Genomic DNA, 18,552 nt, shown 5'->3' with positions numbered 1-18,552 from the left:
GTATCGAACGTCGATCACGATGGAGACGACGACCATGCATTGATTTCGCAATGGATACCTTTGAACCACGCGCAATTGCGCTCGCGTCGGTAGTTGCACCAACGTCAATTAATATTTTACTTTTACCAGCAGTATTCAATAAAATCTATCACATTTTTAATTAGCTCTGCACAATTCATGATTTATAATGCTAATCTCATTAAAGGTTTTTGGAAATAGAAAAAAAAAAAAGAAAACAAAAAAAGATATCGGAAACTGACTTAATCGTCGTCAGCAGGTGAATACATCTCATGCCGCAAATTAGTATGCTAATTATTTCATGAAAGGTAACTTTTGGTATTGATTATCTGTCGTTGTATGAGTGGATATTAAAAACGTAAGCGAACGATTCGTGCACAAATGGATATGCCACAGTGATGTGTAACGTGAGATTTATTACAACGTTCGACGCACGCGTGATTAATGGGATTTTATAATTCACGTCGAATCGCGATCGGACATCTCGTTCTATTTCGTCATGTAGATGATATATGAGCGTAAAGGGTTAAAGATCGAATATCCCAATATTCGATTTTTGTATTTCTTCTTCTTTTTTTATTTTTTATTTTCCCCCAAATCCAACATCTTAAGTTCTACCAAGAGTATCCGGGACCGTGCGAGTTAATATATATTCTTAAGCATCGCGTATGGTTGCGTCTTACAATTTGTAATTAAATTAATTTACTTGATTTTCGAGGTTTCTCTTAAAACTCAACGAGACAATTTTAGATCACCGGATACCGCGGATGTAAATCAATTTCTGGCTGCATACGCTAATTGAATGAAATCGCTGTGAAACAGTAGCTTCGTTATAATATTAGAATTAATAATGTTATTAGGGAATAGGAAAATTAACACAATTTAGCGCCTAATTAACTCGCGTCGATGTTTCAATCAATCGGTAACGAATAATCCTGTACGATCAACGTTAGAGATGGATCTTTTTTTTTATATAAATCCATATCCAATTTCCCAGGTTTCGATCGGACCCTTTACCTTTTATGCTCCCTGACGAGGTGTGGGGTGTCTGGGGCGCGTGCGAGGTCAACGGTAACGGCGAGCCCGAGGAGGTCGCGGAGTGTTCCAGCTTGGAACTCACCGCGCTCCACATCTCGAACATGTTGAACGCCGTGGTGACGGTATAAACTGACGTCTGCCAGGCTGATGCCCTGCTGAACCACCGGGCGTCCTCCGTCGGCCCGGCGTAACATCCGCGGTCGCGTAACCGCGTTAATCCGCGCAGATATCTGTTTCGCCCTTCAGTCCGATACACCGCTGTTCCCTTTCTTGCGGAGCGATAAGTCCAGTGGGCACTACGGTACAGCACACTCGCGATTAGTTTATCTCGTCGGTTCACCGGCCGAGAGGCTGGCCCGCCTCAATTTCCGCCCGGTTTTCGTCCGTTTTATTTTTTTTCCTTTTTCTTCTTCTTCCTTCCCTTTTCTTCTTCTCCGTCTCCTCCACGCCACCCCAACGACGTTGCAACGTGACACGATTTATCGCGTACCGGCACTTGCTCCGTCGATCGACGCGGCGGTCGTCGATGCTGTCGTTGGCTTAATGGCCGTACCGGTGTTCACTTTACTCATCTCGAAGTTGCAGCACGCCGAGTCGAGTGCTCGCCGTGGTCGTTAACGTCGTTGCGCTCGCTTCGTTCGCCGTTATCGCGGTCGTTGCCGTACTTCCCGTAGCCGTTGTCCGCGTATCCGTCGTTGCAGTCGTCGGAAGTCGCGCGAACACCCAACGACGTGACATGGCTTCGTCGAACTTCCCTTTGCGCTCTCGATCTGAAAGGGAGTTGCCGTTGCGCCGATCGCGCGAGAGCTTATCTTATTACGATTGCCATTTTACTTTTCTATATTAAAAAAATTTTCATTTTATCTATCTTTTGCACATAGCCAAGGTGATTCGACAAACAAATAGATTTATTGTAAATATTTCTTTCAGTTTCAAGATAAAAAATAGAAGAGAATTAGCTCTCGCTCGATTAGCAATCACAACTTCCACCGGATCGTTTCGTGCCGTCTTACTTTACGTAGGCGAAATTTTAATTTTGCCAGATAGCGGAAAAACTGGGATTCGTAAAAAGAATTAAAAGAAAACGATCGCGACGTGCGATTAAATTGTGATGAAATGTAAATTACCGAGTATTATTCGGAAATTAATTCAGAAAAGTAATGATGCAAACTTCAAATTAGTATGTGTATACGTGTGGGTGTGAACGAAAGAGAGAGGGAGGAAGGAGGAAGAAGAGAGATTTATATAATCTCTTTAAAAGTTATGAAGTGACTGAACTAAAAAAAAAGAAAAAAAAAGTGACCGAAATAACTTTCTAAAATAATGAACTAATGAAATTGATAACATTTCACGTGTTAGATAAAATATAATGACGCTGAATAGCAAAGAAAAAAGAATATAATAAATTAAAGTAATATTAAATCAATTTGTAATTAAAAGTTTTATAAACCGTTTGATAACCTTTACACTTTACAGATAGTTTTTGAAAAAAAAGGGAAAAAAAAGAAAAAAAAAACTGTTCAAAATCAACATAGAAATACGCGTTATATGTGTACATAAGAATTAAAGATTGTGAGAATCTAACTGTAATGAGTATCGCGAAGAATAATCGCGGCTTTTAAATAGAAAATTAACTTGCGTCAAAATCGTTTAAAATCGACGAGGATGGAGTCGAAAGTTAAAGCAGTATTTAAACAGTAAGTGGATAAAGCCTGACATCGTGTCATCAATCCTGAACGATCGATCTTGCGGTCAACGTAAAAAAGCGGCCGACTCCTGGCGCATCGATCCTGCATTTCCATGTGCCACGATGGTTCCCCTTTAATCTCAACCGCGTTGCAAGCAGTGGTGAGCTCGCGTCGAGGGGAACCGCGCATCGCTATCGAGCGAAGCTCGGCGACCACCGGCCGAGCTTGCGAGCCTGCTTCACAACCGACCACCTACCCGTATAGGGTGTCCCAAAAAAAGTATACCGATAATACGACCGAGATGCTCGACGAGATCGGGAAGTGAAAAACGGCCCCAACTTTCTTCAGCGACTTCTACTTACGCGTCTGTATTTTTATTTCTTTTTTATTTTTTAATTCTTTTTAACACGACCGAAACTTTACACGACTCTACGGATGTAAATTTAAGTGGCCGCTGCAAGAAATTTGTTCAACAATTGATCGAAGAGTCGACGAACACTTTAATTCAATAATTACTTTTCTTTGGCGCTTTTAGCGGAATAAAATTTTGAACTGATGGAATAGCCAACTAACGTTCATATACCGAAGACGTGTTAACATTATGCTAATTTCGAAAACTTTTACAATTGTTTGGAAAATGTTGGAATTGCTGTTTCACCCAGACGTACGCGCAGACACATACGTAGATGTTAGCGAACCATAATGGAAGGAGAAAATTGCGAGAGAAGAGAAAGGAAGGCGGAAAGTACGAGATAGAGGAAAAGAGGGAGAGGACTCGCGGTACCGTACGTACGGTTTACGTTCCCACTAGCCTACTGACTCGATGCTCCCTCTCAATCTCTATCCTTCTCGCTCTAGCGCTCTGTCTCTTCTTCGTTCTAGCATAGCGTCTAATATCTCTTCCATGGTCGAGAAAAAGTTCGCGTTACACGTCAGAACGAGGCAAATATACATACATATATATGTGAATTATTTGTAAAACAATTATATCATTTTGCAGCAGCAATTAAGTTTTCAAATAAAACCGCTTTGCATTAATTTTTATTTCAATTTTCTTCAATTAGCGAGAATTTAATCTTAATTGGGAAATGACCGTAGACAGGTGGGCTTTTTGTGGGCGAAATTTCAATAAAAAATAACATTGTTATGATATAACGGTATTTAAAAACGTTGTAAAATACACAACGTTATTATTTTATATCGGTAATTTAAATTGCGCGATTATTCCTTTTTATGTTTTGCTGAATGCATTATATCCTTTTACTCCACATCAGATTGTTAAAATATAATTAACGTTAGTGGTTTAATAATTATTATTATTTTTTTTTTTTACGTGCAGCGTAGAGATATTGTAGTATAATATGACGAGTATAGTCGAATAAATTATTACGTGCTCGTTTTGCTCATTCAAGCCGCATGCGGTAACGGTAAAGTCAGGTGCAGCAAGGTGCAAATGCTATCAGAATTGCGCGGCGAGTCGCGCCTAAAAGTCGGTGAAGTACGGCGTGTGCGCGCACGAGCTCCCGTTCGCGCGTGTGAATTACTTTCGCCCTGGGGGGGCATCGCATCTTATTTAGGTCGTATACACCGAGCATATACTTCGGTTCTGGCACGAGCGTGTCGGCGGCGTTATTACGGCATCGCCATTATCACAAGAAAGAAAGAGAGACAGAGGGAGAGAGAGAAAGAAAAAAAAAAAGAGAGGAGTAGCACAGGTGACCCGACCGTATGCACGCGACTCGCACTTATTCCTACCTGGTCGATCTGAGAAAGACGGATTTCATGCATTCAGCAAAAGTAACTTTTGTCGGCGAAACGCCGAACTTGATCCATATAATAAATAAATCATGCCCCGGGTGATTCGCGAACGATACACGATACGTTTTTAATCACGAGTAAATGTACGCGCGCGTATACGCGTATTGAGTGTCGCATAATACGATATTATTAATGAATAAAATATGTAATGTTTATTATTAGGGCAGTACCATGCGCGCAGCTGCGAAGCCGAGTTCTATATCGCGGCGATGCTTTTAAAAATTCACCCGGGGTAAGAATTCGTTCGGAATTAAAAAATTCTGTGACGGGTTTCGGTCTTCCAGGATCAATAGCGAGATATAAATTTTGCTTGCGAGAGTTTGCTTAATTTTGAACACGCGATTTTATACTTTGATCTAGTTGAACAAGATTTTTGATATTCAACATTTTTTAGACACATAATTTCATGTTTCCTATCGCCGTCTTCGTCCCATCGCGTCACGTGGGTACTTCCGGCCGCCTCGCGAGGACACCGTCGCAGATAACAACGGGAATGGTCTATCTTCTAATATACATTTTATGATTACACCGTGTAAATTATTCCATCGTGCCTGGTTAGTACCACTTGATTTTTGTACACTACTCGGATTCAAGTTTAATTACCGTAATACCTTTCATTTCTCTCGAAATTAAACACGTTTCTTAATTTCTTTTCTTTTTTTTAAATAATTTTTAGCAACAGAAGTAATATTCGACGTAATAAACAAAAGTAAAATCGTACGCGGTACTAAAAAGTCGACGAGAAATTTTGGCCGAGGAAGTTAGCGCGATTTCAAATTTCTGATAAAACGAGAGACCTCGAAATTGTAACGTGAAACGCACGCCGGACACCCAGTGTGCATTTCTGGTATTGATTTTCATCTGAGACAATCCGTTATCGTATTGAAATGTTTTCAGCTCCTCTAACGCGTATTCAGTCGCGCTGAGAAAGGAAGAAATCTCCGGCCGTAGCCTCGCGAGTGCGTGATATCGCCGGAATGAGAACCCGCGCTTTTCCATTCGCCTGCGTGCAGCGTGCGCTCGCGCCCATACGCACACACACTCATACGCGCGCACACACTCGCGCGTCTGTATCGCCATGCGTGCGATGTAGGTATTATTTAATAATATCCATAACCGGGAGGTAAATGCTGAAGTGGGCGAGAGAACGAGAAAGAGAGCGAGAAAGAGCGACAGAAATAAGGAGAGGAGAGGGAGAGAAAGCGCGGTATAAATGTCGCGGAATCGTAAGAACTTGTGTAAGAAAAATATGGAAAAATGTTTCTGGAAGATCAATAATGTAAAAATGAAAAACCCATTGTTCGTATTCTATTGCACTTTGTCGTCAACAAGAGTTATTCTAATCGAATAAATTTTTTCTTTTCTTTTTCTTTTTTGCGCGAGGCAAAATTTGCTAACTAAAATTTTTTACGTCATTAGACGCTGGCGAATAAACTCTACCTTTTATATAAAAGATAATTCGATATCATATCTTAGACTGGTATTTCCGTTGCATTTAGCGCTAAATATGACTGCCCTACTATCCAGCGCTGAATATTATAAAGTTCATTTACAATTTTCCAATCGCTTAAATGAGAATCGATCATGCTTATATTCGGCGACAAACATGTGTCGAAAATACGTATATTTTGTATATTAAGCAGTAAATAAAGTATATTAGATGGAAAACTTAAATTCTTGAAAAATACTGTCGGTCTAATTTAAAAGAAACTATTTACGTAGATATAAAAATGCGGCAAAATTCATTTTACGGCCAAAGTGACGTTTATAAAATTAAAATCTAAAATATCTATCCCGTTTGAACTTAAGTGATTATCTAATGTGGAACAAATAAAAACGTAACAACTCGGTTTAATAATAAGGAGATCTTCGTGATCTACTGTGAACGCTGTCTGGCAAAATTACGATGTACGTATAAGGATTTTTTTTGTGACGAAAGACCACCCTTCGCTGAGAAGGGCGGGTGAATTTGCAACGAAACGAGCCGGGAGCTAAGTTATCCTGCAACCCACCGCTGCGTCGTCGCTCATCAGATTGAACAATTTCGTAATGCCGCAGCGATCATACCCCGAGGGCGCGAGTCGAGATATCACAAGGGGACAAAAACAGCCCCGAAGAAGTCGCGGTGACACTTGCTCGCCCCGTGGTCGCACTCGCTCCACCCCCACTTCCACGTCGGCGGACGCGCTCGCATCACTCACTTTCACTGGCGCGCCGTGCGGCCCGTGCGGGCCGGCCGCTGCGGTTTCTCCGCGCGCAAGGGGTGGCACCCCGGCGCCGGCACCGAGAAAACGTCGATACTCCTCTTTTTCCCTCTCGTCGCGGCGCCGCCGGATAACGACGACGTGCACGACCGCGTCCGTAAGTGCGTAGGAGGTGCGGACGAAAACGACGATGACGACGACCGCGACGCCGATGTCGTCCACCTACGACGCTCCTCCGATAGCCCGTGGGTCTGTACGCGGGACGTCGACTGGCACACTCGCGCGGACAGTCACGAGCAGCCCCTCCGCATCCCGACTATCCGCGCTCGAGGGCCGCACGCGGGCCGAGCAACCGCGAGGACGGGCTCCGGCTCGCCGCGTGCCATCGGTCTCTTCGCGAACGCGCGCGGTAGCCGATCCGTGACACGCGAAGTGTCGGGAGGACCACTTGAGACCGCACTCCTTTTCGTCCCCTCTCTCTTTCTCTCTTTCTTATTACTTTTTTTCGCGATTGCCGCACGCACGACGCACGGTGCGGTGCACTTTGCGAGTGCCGGCCACTCCGGGGTGTTGGAGAACGCACGCGGCTCACTCCGCGGGTCACTTCGAGAAACGGGTACGGCCGGGTGCGCGGTGTGCTCGCCGCGGGAGAGGACCAGGGAGACCTCGTAGGAGATACCGCGAGAGGCACTTGAGGGAAATCGCGACTTTGTCGATTACGAACGGATCCCTTTAAACGGGCACCGTGGCTATCGCGCGACCGTAGCTCTGGGTTGACTGGTACGCGTCGCGCAAGACCAGAGAGAGCCAGCCCCACCGTACGCCCCCTATCGTTCCCTCTCTTGTTCCTCTCTCTATCAATGCCTCTTTGTCGGTCTTTCGCGTTTGCACGTCGGTCGGAGCGAGACGGACGAAGAGAAAGAGAGACGAAGAAAGCGCGAGCGCGATGGTGAGGAGGGCTCGGTGCGCAGGGCACAAAGTGGGAGGCGGGGGAAGGGTGGAAGAAATGCGGAGGAGATGCGAGGGAGGAGGTAAGGAGGGAACCGCGCGTTGTGAGTAAGGAAACTCTCACGACGGAAGAGAAGAATGGGGTGGCAGGGTGAGAACGGGGCGGCGGGAAGGCGGAGGGCTTTTAGATAAGTCGAGACTGAAGAGATGCGAGAGGTAAAGGGTAGCAGTAGGGTCGCGCTGTAAACAGGATCACGTTGGGGTAGGTCGAGCCGCGGGCCGTGCTCCCTTCGAACACTTTCCGGAGTCTTCCGCACGGACGCGGCCGATGCTCTGATCGTATGGTATCCCCTTCGACGTTAACCGTCCTGATTACAAAGGGTGGACGCGGAACGCTCCGTAATAAAAATATAGGCTTTTGAGGCTACGTTTCAGCTCGAAGAGAGCTCCAGTGCGTGCGTATGCTACATTACATCACTGCAACATGATGTCATACGGAAAAAGGTTATTAAGGGAGCTGTAGATTCTAATGCGGATACCAATATATAGATCCCGATGCTATTTCGCGATTGAAAAACAGCTTTATCCGACTTTTTAAACACTTTGGAAGGATAATTTAAATGTATCCATAGTCGCGTGCGCTATTTACGGTATTAGTAAGAACGTGAACTTCTAAAGACTTTAACGTCTGTAATTGATTTGAAAGAAGATTATTTCTGTCAAAACGTTAATTATGCAACCTGCCTAGAGCACGGTAATGCAGTCGCACAATCGAAAATTTAGCCGAGTCCATAAGTAAAATTTCATTTAAAATGCAACGTGTTTTTTTTTTCTTTTTTTTTTTTAATCCGACGTCCCGATTACGTCGGGTCTCCGCTGCGCGCTGATAAATATAATAAGCGATGATTTTATAACGATCCCTGTCATAAATGTAACACGTATATGTGACAAGAGAGGGTGGAGGGAAATGAAGAGGGGGTTAAAAGCGTTTACTTTCTGTCTGCGAACGGCGAGGCCGGTTACAGGATGATGGCGCACGCATTCACCGTGCCGCGATCGATCCTAGAAGCGATCGATTAGTAGGGATGCCGTCGTCACCGTCGTTATTGTCGCCGCAACGAGGCAAGCGTTGCTCGCTTTACGAAAAGACCCCGACGTCGTCGTCATCCGGGTACCACCGTTAAGGTTAATCGGGAATCCCGATCCCGTAGCTGGAGCAGCGCGAGCCGAATTAACATTCGGCTATCGGGAACCGGAAAGCTGACGAGAATTTCAAGAAGGTATCGGTGACTAGCGCGAATGAAGATTAAACTATCGACGGACGTTTAAACTCGAAGGTATCATCGTTTTAATCTGCGTATAGATTACATTTTAGTCTTCCCGTTAAGACTAACTGCAGATTCTCTTTGGAACGACGTCTCTTCCGATTCGATCTTAAATACACTCTCCATTATCTGTTTATATATTTATTAAGAGCTACACAAAGACGTTAAAATGTAACATAAAATAATGTAATTAAAATAAATTATTTGAAGTTATAAATTGTAATGAAGAGAACTGCTCGGAGAATAATTTCATTATCTTTCGTAATTTAAGTTTATAGTGATTGTATTAATGACTTTTTTATATTCAAATATAGAGTTAATATAACGTTGCATAATAATTAGAAAGATTAATTAAGAAACTAAAGTAAGAATTTTTTTTCAACAAACGTCTACGATAAATCGCACGCCAAGGTACGTTAAAAGAAAGAAGAAATGTAAGGTAACGAGCATCGATGCGTTTTTCAAGACATAAATTGATAATGTAGGCCCTAATGACTTTAAAAAAAATGTAATAACTGCTGTGGTCGTAAATAAATTACGATCGCCATTTCAATGTTTTTTACTTTGAATTTGTTGGCCTTTTTACCTAAAGTGCTTCGTCTATCATCTTTTCTTATCAAGCGAGTGTTCTATCTTTCATTCCTTTCTCTCTCTTAAACAATTTCCTCAGGTATATTTTCTCTATATCTCACGTTCTTTACGTAACTTCGTATTTATTTTTACGTTCCGATATAATTGTCTTCGTATTTTCGCGAATAGTTCAATTATACTGATTATCGAGTTAAATCTTGACGTTTCGAACTTGGCCGCGTGACATTGTTTGTTATCAGTACTTTTCCGCGTAAAAATACTAAAAAATATGTAGAGAACCTTCTCCCAATGATCATATAAAAGCATCCGCGACACTCGATATCGCACCGTTAGGTCGTTCACTCCCTCCCACTCAAGCTCATTGTCGTTTCGCGCATTATTCCAGATGACGGCTCCTTCGCAGGTACGTGGGAAGACGCGGCGCGCGATCGGATCGATCGGCCCGAACGGGAAGAGGGTTCTCCATTATTTGGCCGTGAAAAAAATGAACCGGAATTCTTAAAAATTCGGTGTACAAAAAAAAGAGAAGAAAAAAAAAAACTTAAATCGATATTGTGTTCTGAGACGGAAGCGCTGTCGATCGTCTTGAATTCAGATCGTTCGGGTTACAAAGTATATTCGTGCACTCCGGGATACTCAGAAATATTGTTACGCAAAATGAAATTGTAAATGCACGAGTTTCGCGGAGCTCTGGGTACAATTACGAAAAGAAAAAAAAAAAGAAAATTAGATTAATAATGTAACTATGGAAATTATTCGACCTCTCGCGAATATTTGGCAAAATATTTTAGCGGCTGTTTATTTCTGTATTCATACATTTAGTATGATATATAGAAATATATAAAATATTATTTTTTAATTAACAAAATATGACGTGTGACTTCAATGGAGCGCGTTAGAGAATTAAAAACTCATGATCGTGTCGACGATTAAAAAGCATTTTCCTATTTTCTCGCAAATTTTTTTCCGAAACCTGGGTGATTATTATTACAAAAAAAAAAACTTTTTGAATGTGGCGAACGGGTAGATCAACCGAGGGAGAATAATATAATTGCAACAACGTACTGTTATGCGGACGGCGGTATTACTGTTATTGCGAATCCTCAACAATTCTGCCGACCACATGGGTACAGTGCGGGTTTGGTAAAAGACTTGTGACGCAATCGTCTACCGGTTATCTCGTCTGTGATGGAAACGACAAATTACAGTTATTTACGCGCATCCACTGTCAATGACCCAAGTGATGAATCGAACGGTCGAGGACGTTGCGGTTTCGAGTCGGAGCCCGAATTGAGAATTTTATCAGCGTTTCACAAATCACGTGAGAAATCCTGTTATTACGTATCTCTTTCCAGCGTCTATTGTACCAATTCTGCCTGCATTAATTCTTCTTTGAAATATTAGTTTAATAACTTGTGAGCCAGAGCGTTAATTATTATTACTATTATTATGCAACGTAATTATTCGGGTAATAATTAATTAACAATTAATAATTATTGCCGATTGTGCGAGTTGATTTAATTAAATGGCTGCAATTTGTAATCAAAGGGACGTGAAGAATGTAATTTCTTAAAGTTTATTACCGGCACCTTTTGAAGCTGCATGGTTCGGATTAATATTAAATTATACGTCCCGCACGACATAAATAAATACGTGAAAAAGAATAATCGCTTATTTATAGAGGCAGATCAATCTTTATAAGAATATGTCGTACCTCCGTCAACTGCTTGCCCCTTCAATTGATGCGGTTAAAGCCAAGAAGATATGAGACGAGATACTTATTAAATTTCCAGAAAGGGATAATTAATCGTTGCGCAACGCGCATTTCACCTAAAGCTCGGAATTAAACGTTTCCTATTTCTGCTCAATCAAATGCACAATTAACGTAAAACACGGGGCTCTGCGTTTTAAATAAAAATGTTTGGTCGCACGTAACTTTTCCAAAAAAAAATATTCAAAAAAAAATGAAAAAAGAAAGAAATTGACTCGGCGAAGCGCGAGAACGGATAAAGCGAGAGCAAACCGTCGGCTCTGCCGTATCAATAGCAACTTGCACTCGCCATCGTGACCAACCTAGATATCGCGATGTGGCTTATGTACGTCTTACTTGGAGCAGTGGTATACCAGTGTCGTTACCAATGTAGCGATACCCGTGTAAACATAATGCAACGTAACGTGGGGGCGGTGGGGATTCCTCATTGCGATCGAGGTGAAGAGAAACAGGGTAGTCGAAGGGTTTTCCTCATTTTTTTTTTTTTTTTTTTTCCTCTCCTCTCGTTTCGTCTTTTCCTCGCGCGAGAGGGAAGAAGGCGAGGCGACGAGGCGAGTCGGGGCAACGCGATCGATAGGCATGTACGCGTTATACATATACGTGCGATCGATGCGGGCCTAGGCTCTCCGCAAGAGCGAAGGATGTCTGTATAGGTATGTAGGTAGGTAAGTAGGTAGGTAGATAGAGGAGGTAGGTAGGCACAGTAGGTTGGTAGACCACGCTGAAAGCGCACAGGGATGTACCGTTAGAGCCGCTTCACTCGCCAAGAAACCAACGCGACGTCCTCGTCGTCGTCGTCGTCGTCGTCGTGCGCGAACTTTTGCGACGCCATTGTCATTCTCGTCGTCGCGAACCAGCCGCCGAAAACCAGCCGCGGAATCGTCGCGCCGCGATGGCGCAATTGCGCCGTGAAAGTACCGCAAATTTGCGACGCGATGCTGCCGGAATAGAGACGAAGGAAACTTTCCACTCTGGGACCGAGTCGTTTTCTGATAACGTTTATAACTTCTGTCGTCATTTGCATTAGCGAAACCAAGCGGGTTTATTTACGTATGACAAATTGAGATTTTGATTTCAAAGTAAAGCTCACGGTGAGGATTAATTATCGGGCGGTCACAAAATATATATCGGCGAAAAGTAACAAATATAGAAAACTAAGTTTCATAACACGAAAATGTCACCGTGGAGATAAATTTTGATGATTATTACAGTGGAAAACTGGCGAGATTAATTTATTTCACGTTTTCAGGACTCGTCTAATGAACGTAAAAGATTTCAACAGTCAAGGAATCGTGGCTCTCTAATAAAATTATTACAGAAGCCGCGTTTCAAAATGATTAAAGTAACATTTTTCTGCATTTATTTGCAAATATTCAGTTTCCATTTTCGCCGAGCTTTCGCTACCGCCGGACATATAGAATCGCCGGCAGAGCGACCGCATGCAGTTTAAACGTAGGAAATACAGAAACTCGTTTCGCGGACCGCGTTTACGAGAATTATTTTCCGTGTTCGCTCGCGAATTATTGGAGCGCAGTAACCATGCCCGTTGAAAAAGCCCGTCAGATCGAACTCGCGCGCACGATATTCCAAGGTCGAAAGTCTCCAAGCCGTTTTCTTCGGCAGGAGAGTCTAACCGAGCTCGTAGTTGGTGAACGTGTTGCCGCCGAAATCGGCGTGCGCGCTTGCACGGGCGGTTTGCTTTCTCATTTTGGGTTCGTTGTCCTCTTTCGGCGGGTCCCGCAGCGTTGTAACTGCGCCACGAGTTGTAAGGTGAAATTTCAAAGAAATGATTTAACTTAACGATTTAAAAGTGGAAAGTCACACGGGGTCCGCGTCGCAGTCGTAAATAGCGATAATCCAATGTTCTCGTTTCATATAATATAATAAGATAATTTTGCAAAATTAATTATTCATATGAAACTTATCCAACGCGACCGGAATGAGTAAAATGTATAACGAGATCGATGCACTTCGAAGTCATAAATCTGATATCGGAAAGTTCGGAGCGAGGTATGTGTTACGTACGACGAAATGCATGCGATATATAGGATCTAATAAATCTGTGGGAAAAGAAGCCTTTTCTTACCGTGACGGATTATCTCGCGAATTTGCACCTAGGAAGAACAGATTCTCAGAAACGGTGGCTCAACTGATTTACAACCCGCACGCTCTCGGCAGTTCAATTTACCTGGCACGAAACGACTATCGATAAATGTTGATTCTAATAAACGGTATTCCGCTGTGCAAGCAGCGATAAATATTCCGGCTACGAGTTGCGCGACATTTCAATCACCCTTTATTACGGTGTCGATGGCACACCGGGAGCTTAGCTGGTGGCTATCTCGGTAGCGCGAATCCGGCTGTCGAAGAAGGCGCGAGAGCGCGCGCAAAGGGAGAGAAACGTCTGTCAGGCTAGAGACTCGCTTTCCCCGCCCGCGGCACCAAAATTGTTTCTGGACCCGAGCCGGGGTCCAGGTCCGACCGTAACCTGCTCTCGGGTCCAATTTTGTCAGCCGAACTCCTCTCGCTCTCTCATTAGTTGTGTAACTTGCGTGCACAAAAAAAAAAGAAAGAAAGCAAAAAAAAAAAACATGAAAGGGAAGAAAATAGACTAGATTAACGGCGACACTCTGTGATCGCGCTACCTATTGCCCGATAGTTCAGCCTAGACGTACTTCACCCTCGCGATCCGCGAATTAAACATTTTCACAACGATCCCATCCAGCATAAATCTATCTGCGATTATTGCGCAAACCCTCGATAGCTCACTGACATCGCTGCACTTTATCGTTCCCCGATCTATTTTCAAACGCCGCCGGCTTAGCCGGCGGGTGTGCTCCAGCATTGTATGTGTCACGTATATATTTATATATATATATATATATGTATATATACATATAATATATTATGCCTTGGACACGTATCTTTTCTACCGTAACACATTGCTTAACCCCATCCGAGCCGCATAATAATGCGCTCTCCTGTTATTTTTGTCTCGATTTAACAACGACTATTGAAGTTAATTTTGTTTGATTTTAAAGAACAGCGTCGTCAGCCGCCTCCCGATTTTCCGAAGCGAAACCGCTAGGCGAGGATCGCGCGCGAGAAGCGATCGTTGTCGGCGAGGAGCTGTCGCAATCGGAAGTTCCGTCTCGCAACCGGCGGTGCGTCGTTCCGACTCGACGCACTCGCGCGAGTAGAACGGCTGCCGCGCGAATCGGTGAGCGAGAACGTGTTCGTCCGAGCGCTTGCGTTTCGCTTACCTCCGCCTAGGTCCATGTTCGTCCGCGCGAGTAAACGCAATCGCGTTTTACATTTCCTCTTTCGTTTCTCTGCTCGATTGTCTCGCCGTTGATTCACGCGCAGTACGCGGCTTTTATTTTTTAAAAGCGTTTATTCTTTAAAATTTTGTATTTTACATGGAATTTTTTAGAGAATATTATTTTTTTATTAGTAATTAAAAAAAATATTTTTTTTGAATAATTATTGACTTACTCTTGTACTTAAATTTTATTTTAAATTATTTTAGAATCTTGTGAAATTTGTTACAACGTAAATTAGAAGATTAAGTATCAGCGTATGATTTATAATCATCGTACAAAATTGTATTGCGTTGCATACATTTTTTATTTGTTATCATTATCGTGAATATAATAATGTAAAATATTTATTATCTCATTTTCATTACGCGAAGTCCTATTCCAATGACCATTTCCCGCAACGAATAGTGCGCGCAGCTCCCTCGTGGCTATCGCGTCGGTAAGGACGAGGCTCAGTGATAAATTCGCAACGTCTGATACTGTTGGCGAAGTGATCGGGTGCGCGATTGGTCCGTCCGAGCGCTGCTTGTCGGAGCCGAGTCAGCAAAGCTAAGCGCGGAACCAAGACGACCGGCCTTGCAAGGCTGCAGGTCATTGAACCCTTGGCCTACTGCTGCCGCGCGCGCCACGTAACGCGCGCGTACGCGTGAACGGGGATAGCCGTCGAACGTTGCAGGGGAAAGAAAAAGGACGTGCAGGCTGTGACTTAGACCCACCGGGGGGTTGAAAGAGCCACGCACTTGCGATATATTCGCGAGCACGCTCCGTCATCGGCGAGAACGATTTTTTTCAAGATACTCGAGGATGAAACAATTTAAAAATTCCTTTCAGCGGTAATTGAAAAAGGATTCGTGTTCACTTATGTTTCCTGTAATAAATTGTTTTAATAATAAACGTATAAAGTTTTGTATAATATTTAAAAAAAATACATTTTTCATGGCACGTCTAAAAATGACCCTAACATTAGTTTCTACACGAAGTTCGGACATGCCATGGTCGCGTGCGTTTTGCGCAATGCGGGGCTTCGGTGTCGGAGATATCATGCCGCGTAAGGTTCTGAGTAAGCTCGTTAAAGACGTATCTCGCGACAGGCCGACGTGCAGAATTAACACGCGATTGATTAATCTTTTGCATCGTTTTTTTTAGTATTACAAAAAAGGGATTTTTCACATTAAAACTTTACTGCAAATAATTTAAGTACGATCGAAAGTGAACCTAATTTATTACACAGAAATAATTTGCCGAAATTTAAAATTGAAGAAATTGAAAATATAAGTGAAATCAGAGGTTTTTTTTCTCTTTCCCTGATTGCTATTTAAATATAAATTATTTGATGAAGTATAAGTTATTTTAGACTAATGATATTTAAAGGTGTTTATACGTGTAGCGAACAAACAGCGAACGCGGACATTCTCAAATAAATAGATCGCTACAAAAATAATCGACAACACACATCACCGACCAATGTTCGCTGTGTTCGTTCGCCAAGTGTATACCTTAACACATTTATATTCCTGTGTCTGTATTTTTAAAACTGATCCAAATCTGAAAATGTATTTTCTCATGAAAAATACGTAGCGATCCCCTTTATCACCATATAGATTTAGAAACTGCTTAAACCTGTATTAACTTTTTATAAATTCGTATCGTAATTAAATTGTTATATATTTTCTAGTAACAAAATACGCTTCACTACACATTTTAATTTTATTATAAAAAAGGCGATACGTTCATAAAATAAAATTCGCGACAGAAATGGAAAAAAATATAAAAAAATTATAATTATAAAGCAAAAAAAAATATATATCTCATAGCGACAAGAATCGGAACTGGTGAAAATGATGGAAACCTATCGTGCCACTGGCAGGCTGAAATCGCGTCATTCTCGCAATCAGTCGCGTTAACGGAGCCGGTCGATGCGGCGCAGTTGAGGCCAACAATAATAATAACGCATAATGGCAAACTCCGTCGGGGAATGCGCTGGGTAGTTCTCCCGGACACGAACGGTAAAACGACAAGGAGCCCGACCTCCTAACCCCTAGACCTGCGGGACGCGCTCGCGCACGCGATCACGTTTTCTCGTAGCTCGCCTTTTCCGTTACGTGGTAATTTTACGCGGTGTGCGCTCGCGCGATCAAAACGGCGCTTTTAACGCGCGAGAACGGTAGCGCGAACCACGCTGTTGTAATCGTCGCGACTACTCGGAAAAATTACCTAGCGGATAACCGGTATTCACGCCCTTGCCGCCACAACCGCCGTCGGAGAGCTGAAACCGTGGGGCTCTTGGACGCGGCGAGCTCTCTCGTCTCGAATGCCGTTTTAAAAAAAGCGATCGCCGACGTGATCTTCCCCCGATTCGCCGCGAATCGGGATTAATACGCCTGTTAAACCGAACGGCGAGCTCACTCGCGTTTGACGGCGCTGATTAAACGGACGGTGATTTTCTTTGCGTCTTGATCGTCTCCGGGTAATTGCCAGACGGGCAATAATTACAGTCAAAGACTTCTCGATTATTGACATGTTATTATTGGCCGGATTCACCAACGCCACATTAACTGTAATTTAACCGACCACTCATTTCCGTCTATGTCGTAACGCCGGCTATAATCTAGACGTAGGAGAAAAAAAAAGAAAAAAAAAGAAAAAAAACCACAAAGTTTAGCTACCGCTAAGTAGCGTTGGTAGAAGTATTCCTATGTCGTGTAAAATCTACTACGTGTCTGGCGGCCACACTGGCATACAGCTACGTCATACAAAATCAATGCGTTGCCGTCTATTGACGTACTAATGCGTCATATAAGATTGGCGGGCTGGCGATATTGACGTTAACGCTGTACTACGACTCGTTATCCGTTATATTTTAATATTAACTCTTACAACACCCCGCGATTATTTACATTAACATCCCACTGACAGTCGCCCTAAGCGATATCCAGGCCCGCGCATAAAACGTAGCGGTAAAGGCTGTAAATTTAACTGTCGAACGTACGCTTTGTCAGGGAGGTGTTGATCATTTTTACATACCCAATAAACGGAGTTTTTGCACGCGTGTTAATCATATTTACGCGTGACATATTCGAAAAAATGTTTCCTGCAGAATGTTCTTTTTTATTTTTTAAAAGATTTTGAATGTAATTGTAATTATTTATTAAAATATCTACATTTAATTATATAATAAAAATATTAAAAAAGTATTATTTGTAATAACTATCTTTGTGATCACGAGTAATAAAAAATGAATACCGGATACGCTATTCTATTAATAACATTCTAAAATGTACGGGTGAGAATCGATAATTCGTGTCTAATATAAAATTATTGAATATCGCTCTAATAGCTTTTCTTGTCGGCGTTACTTTTGAGGGGACGATAATAAAACTTCATTCGCTTAACTTTTAATTACCGAAGTGAAGACGTAATATACTGAAGTCTAGCGAAGGTACAGTCAAGTATAACGAGGAATAAATACGTATTTAAATGAGGAAAAACTTAGCGTTGCTCCTTCGTCGCAACGGTTCCGTGAACGGTATACATATAAAGATAAACCCGACGAATACGTTGAAGCTTAAGAATCTCGACGCTTTCTTGCGTAACCACGTTAAATTTTCCCATCGGGCCACCTAACTTTCGGTATATCCGTGTCCAAAAGCCTCCCCCTTCGCCCGCGAGGGCACTCCAATGAGCGCGACGAGGACGAGAGAGGCACGTGGGGGCTACTCGTGCAGCGGCGAAGTAACGGTGTCCGGTAACCACGTCAGAGCCGGTGCTAGCGGTACTCGCCGGCGTTCCGTTACTCGACCGACAGATCCGCTAACGCGACTCGCGTTCTCT

General features: G+C 42.9%; 1 protein-coding gene across 5 annotated transcripts in view; it reads right to left on the bottom strand.

The window, feature by feature from the left end:
* The window catches only part of Hr3 (Hormone receptor 3), an 83,928-nt gene that overhangs the window by 47,117 nt on the left and 18,259 nt on the right, over positions 1 to 18,552 (bottom strand). Inside the window, exons 1-2 of one of the 5 annotated variants that reach the window (XM_070658162.1) lie at positions 6,575 to 7,586; positions 1,036 to 1,826 (exon numbers count right to left, since the gene is read on the bottom strand). The exons of the other annotated variants lie outside the window; for them this stretch is intronic. Coding sequence (XP_070514263.1) covers positions 1,036 to 1,159 — 124 coding nt within the window. The 5' untranslated portion in view covers positions 1,160 to 1,826; positions 6,575 to 7,586. Of the gene's footprint in view, positions 1 to 1,035; positions 1,827 to 6,574; positions 7,587 to 18,552 lie in introns of those variants that run through there. 5 annotated transcript variants of the gene reach the window in all.

This window comes from Cardiocondyla obscurior, linkage group LG06, assembly GCF_019399895.1.
Source record: "Cardiocondyla obscurior isolate alpha-2009 linkage group LG06, Cobs3.1, whole genome shotgun sequence".
Taxonomy (NCBI): Eukaryota; Metazoa; Arthropoda; class Insecta; order Hymenoptera; family Formicidae; genus Cardiocondyla; species Cardiocondyla obscurior.
The sequence above is the reverse complement of the archived record's forward strand: the minus strand, read 5'-3'. Positions and strand labels throughout refer to the sequence as shown.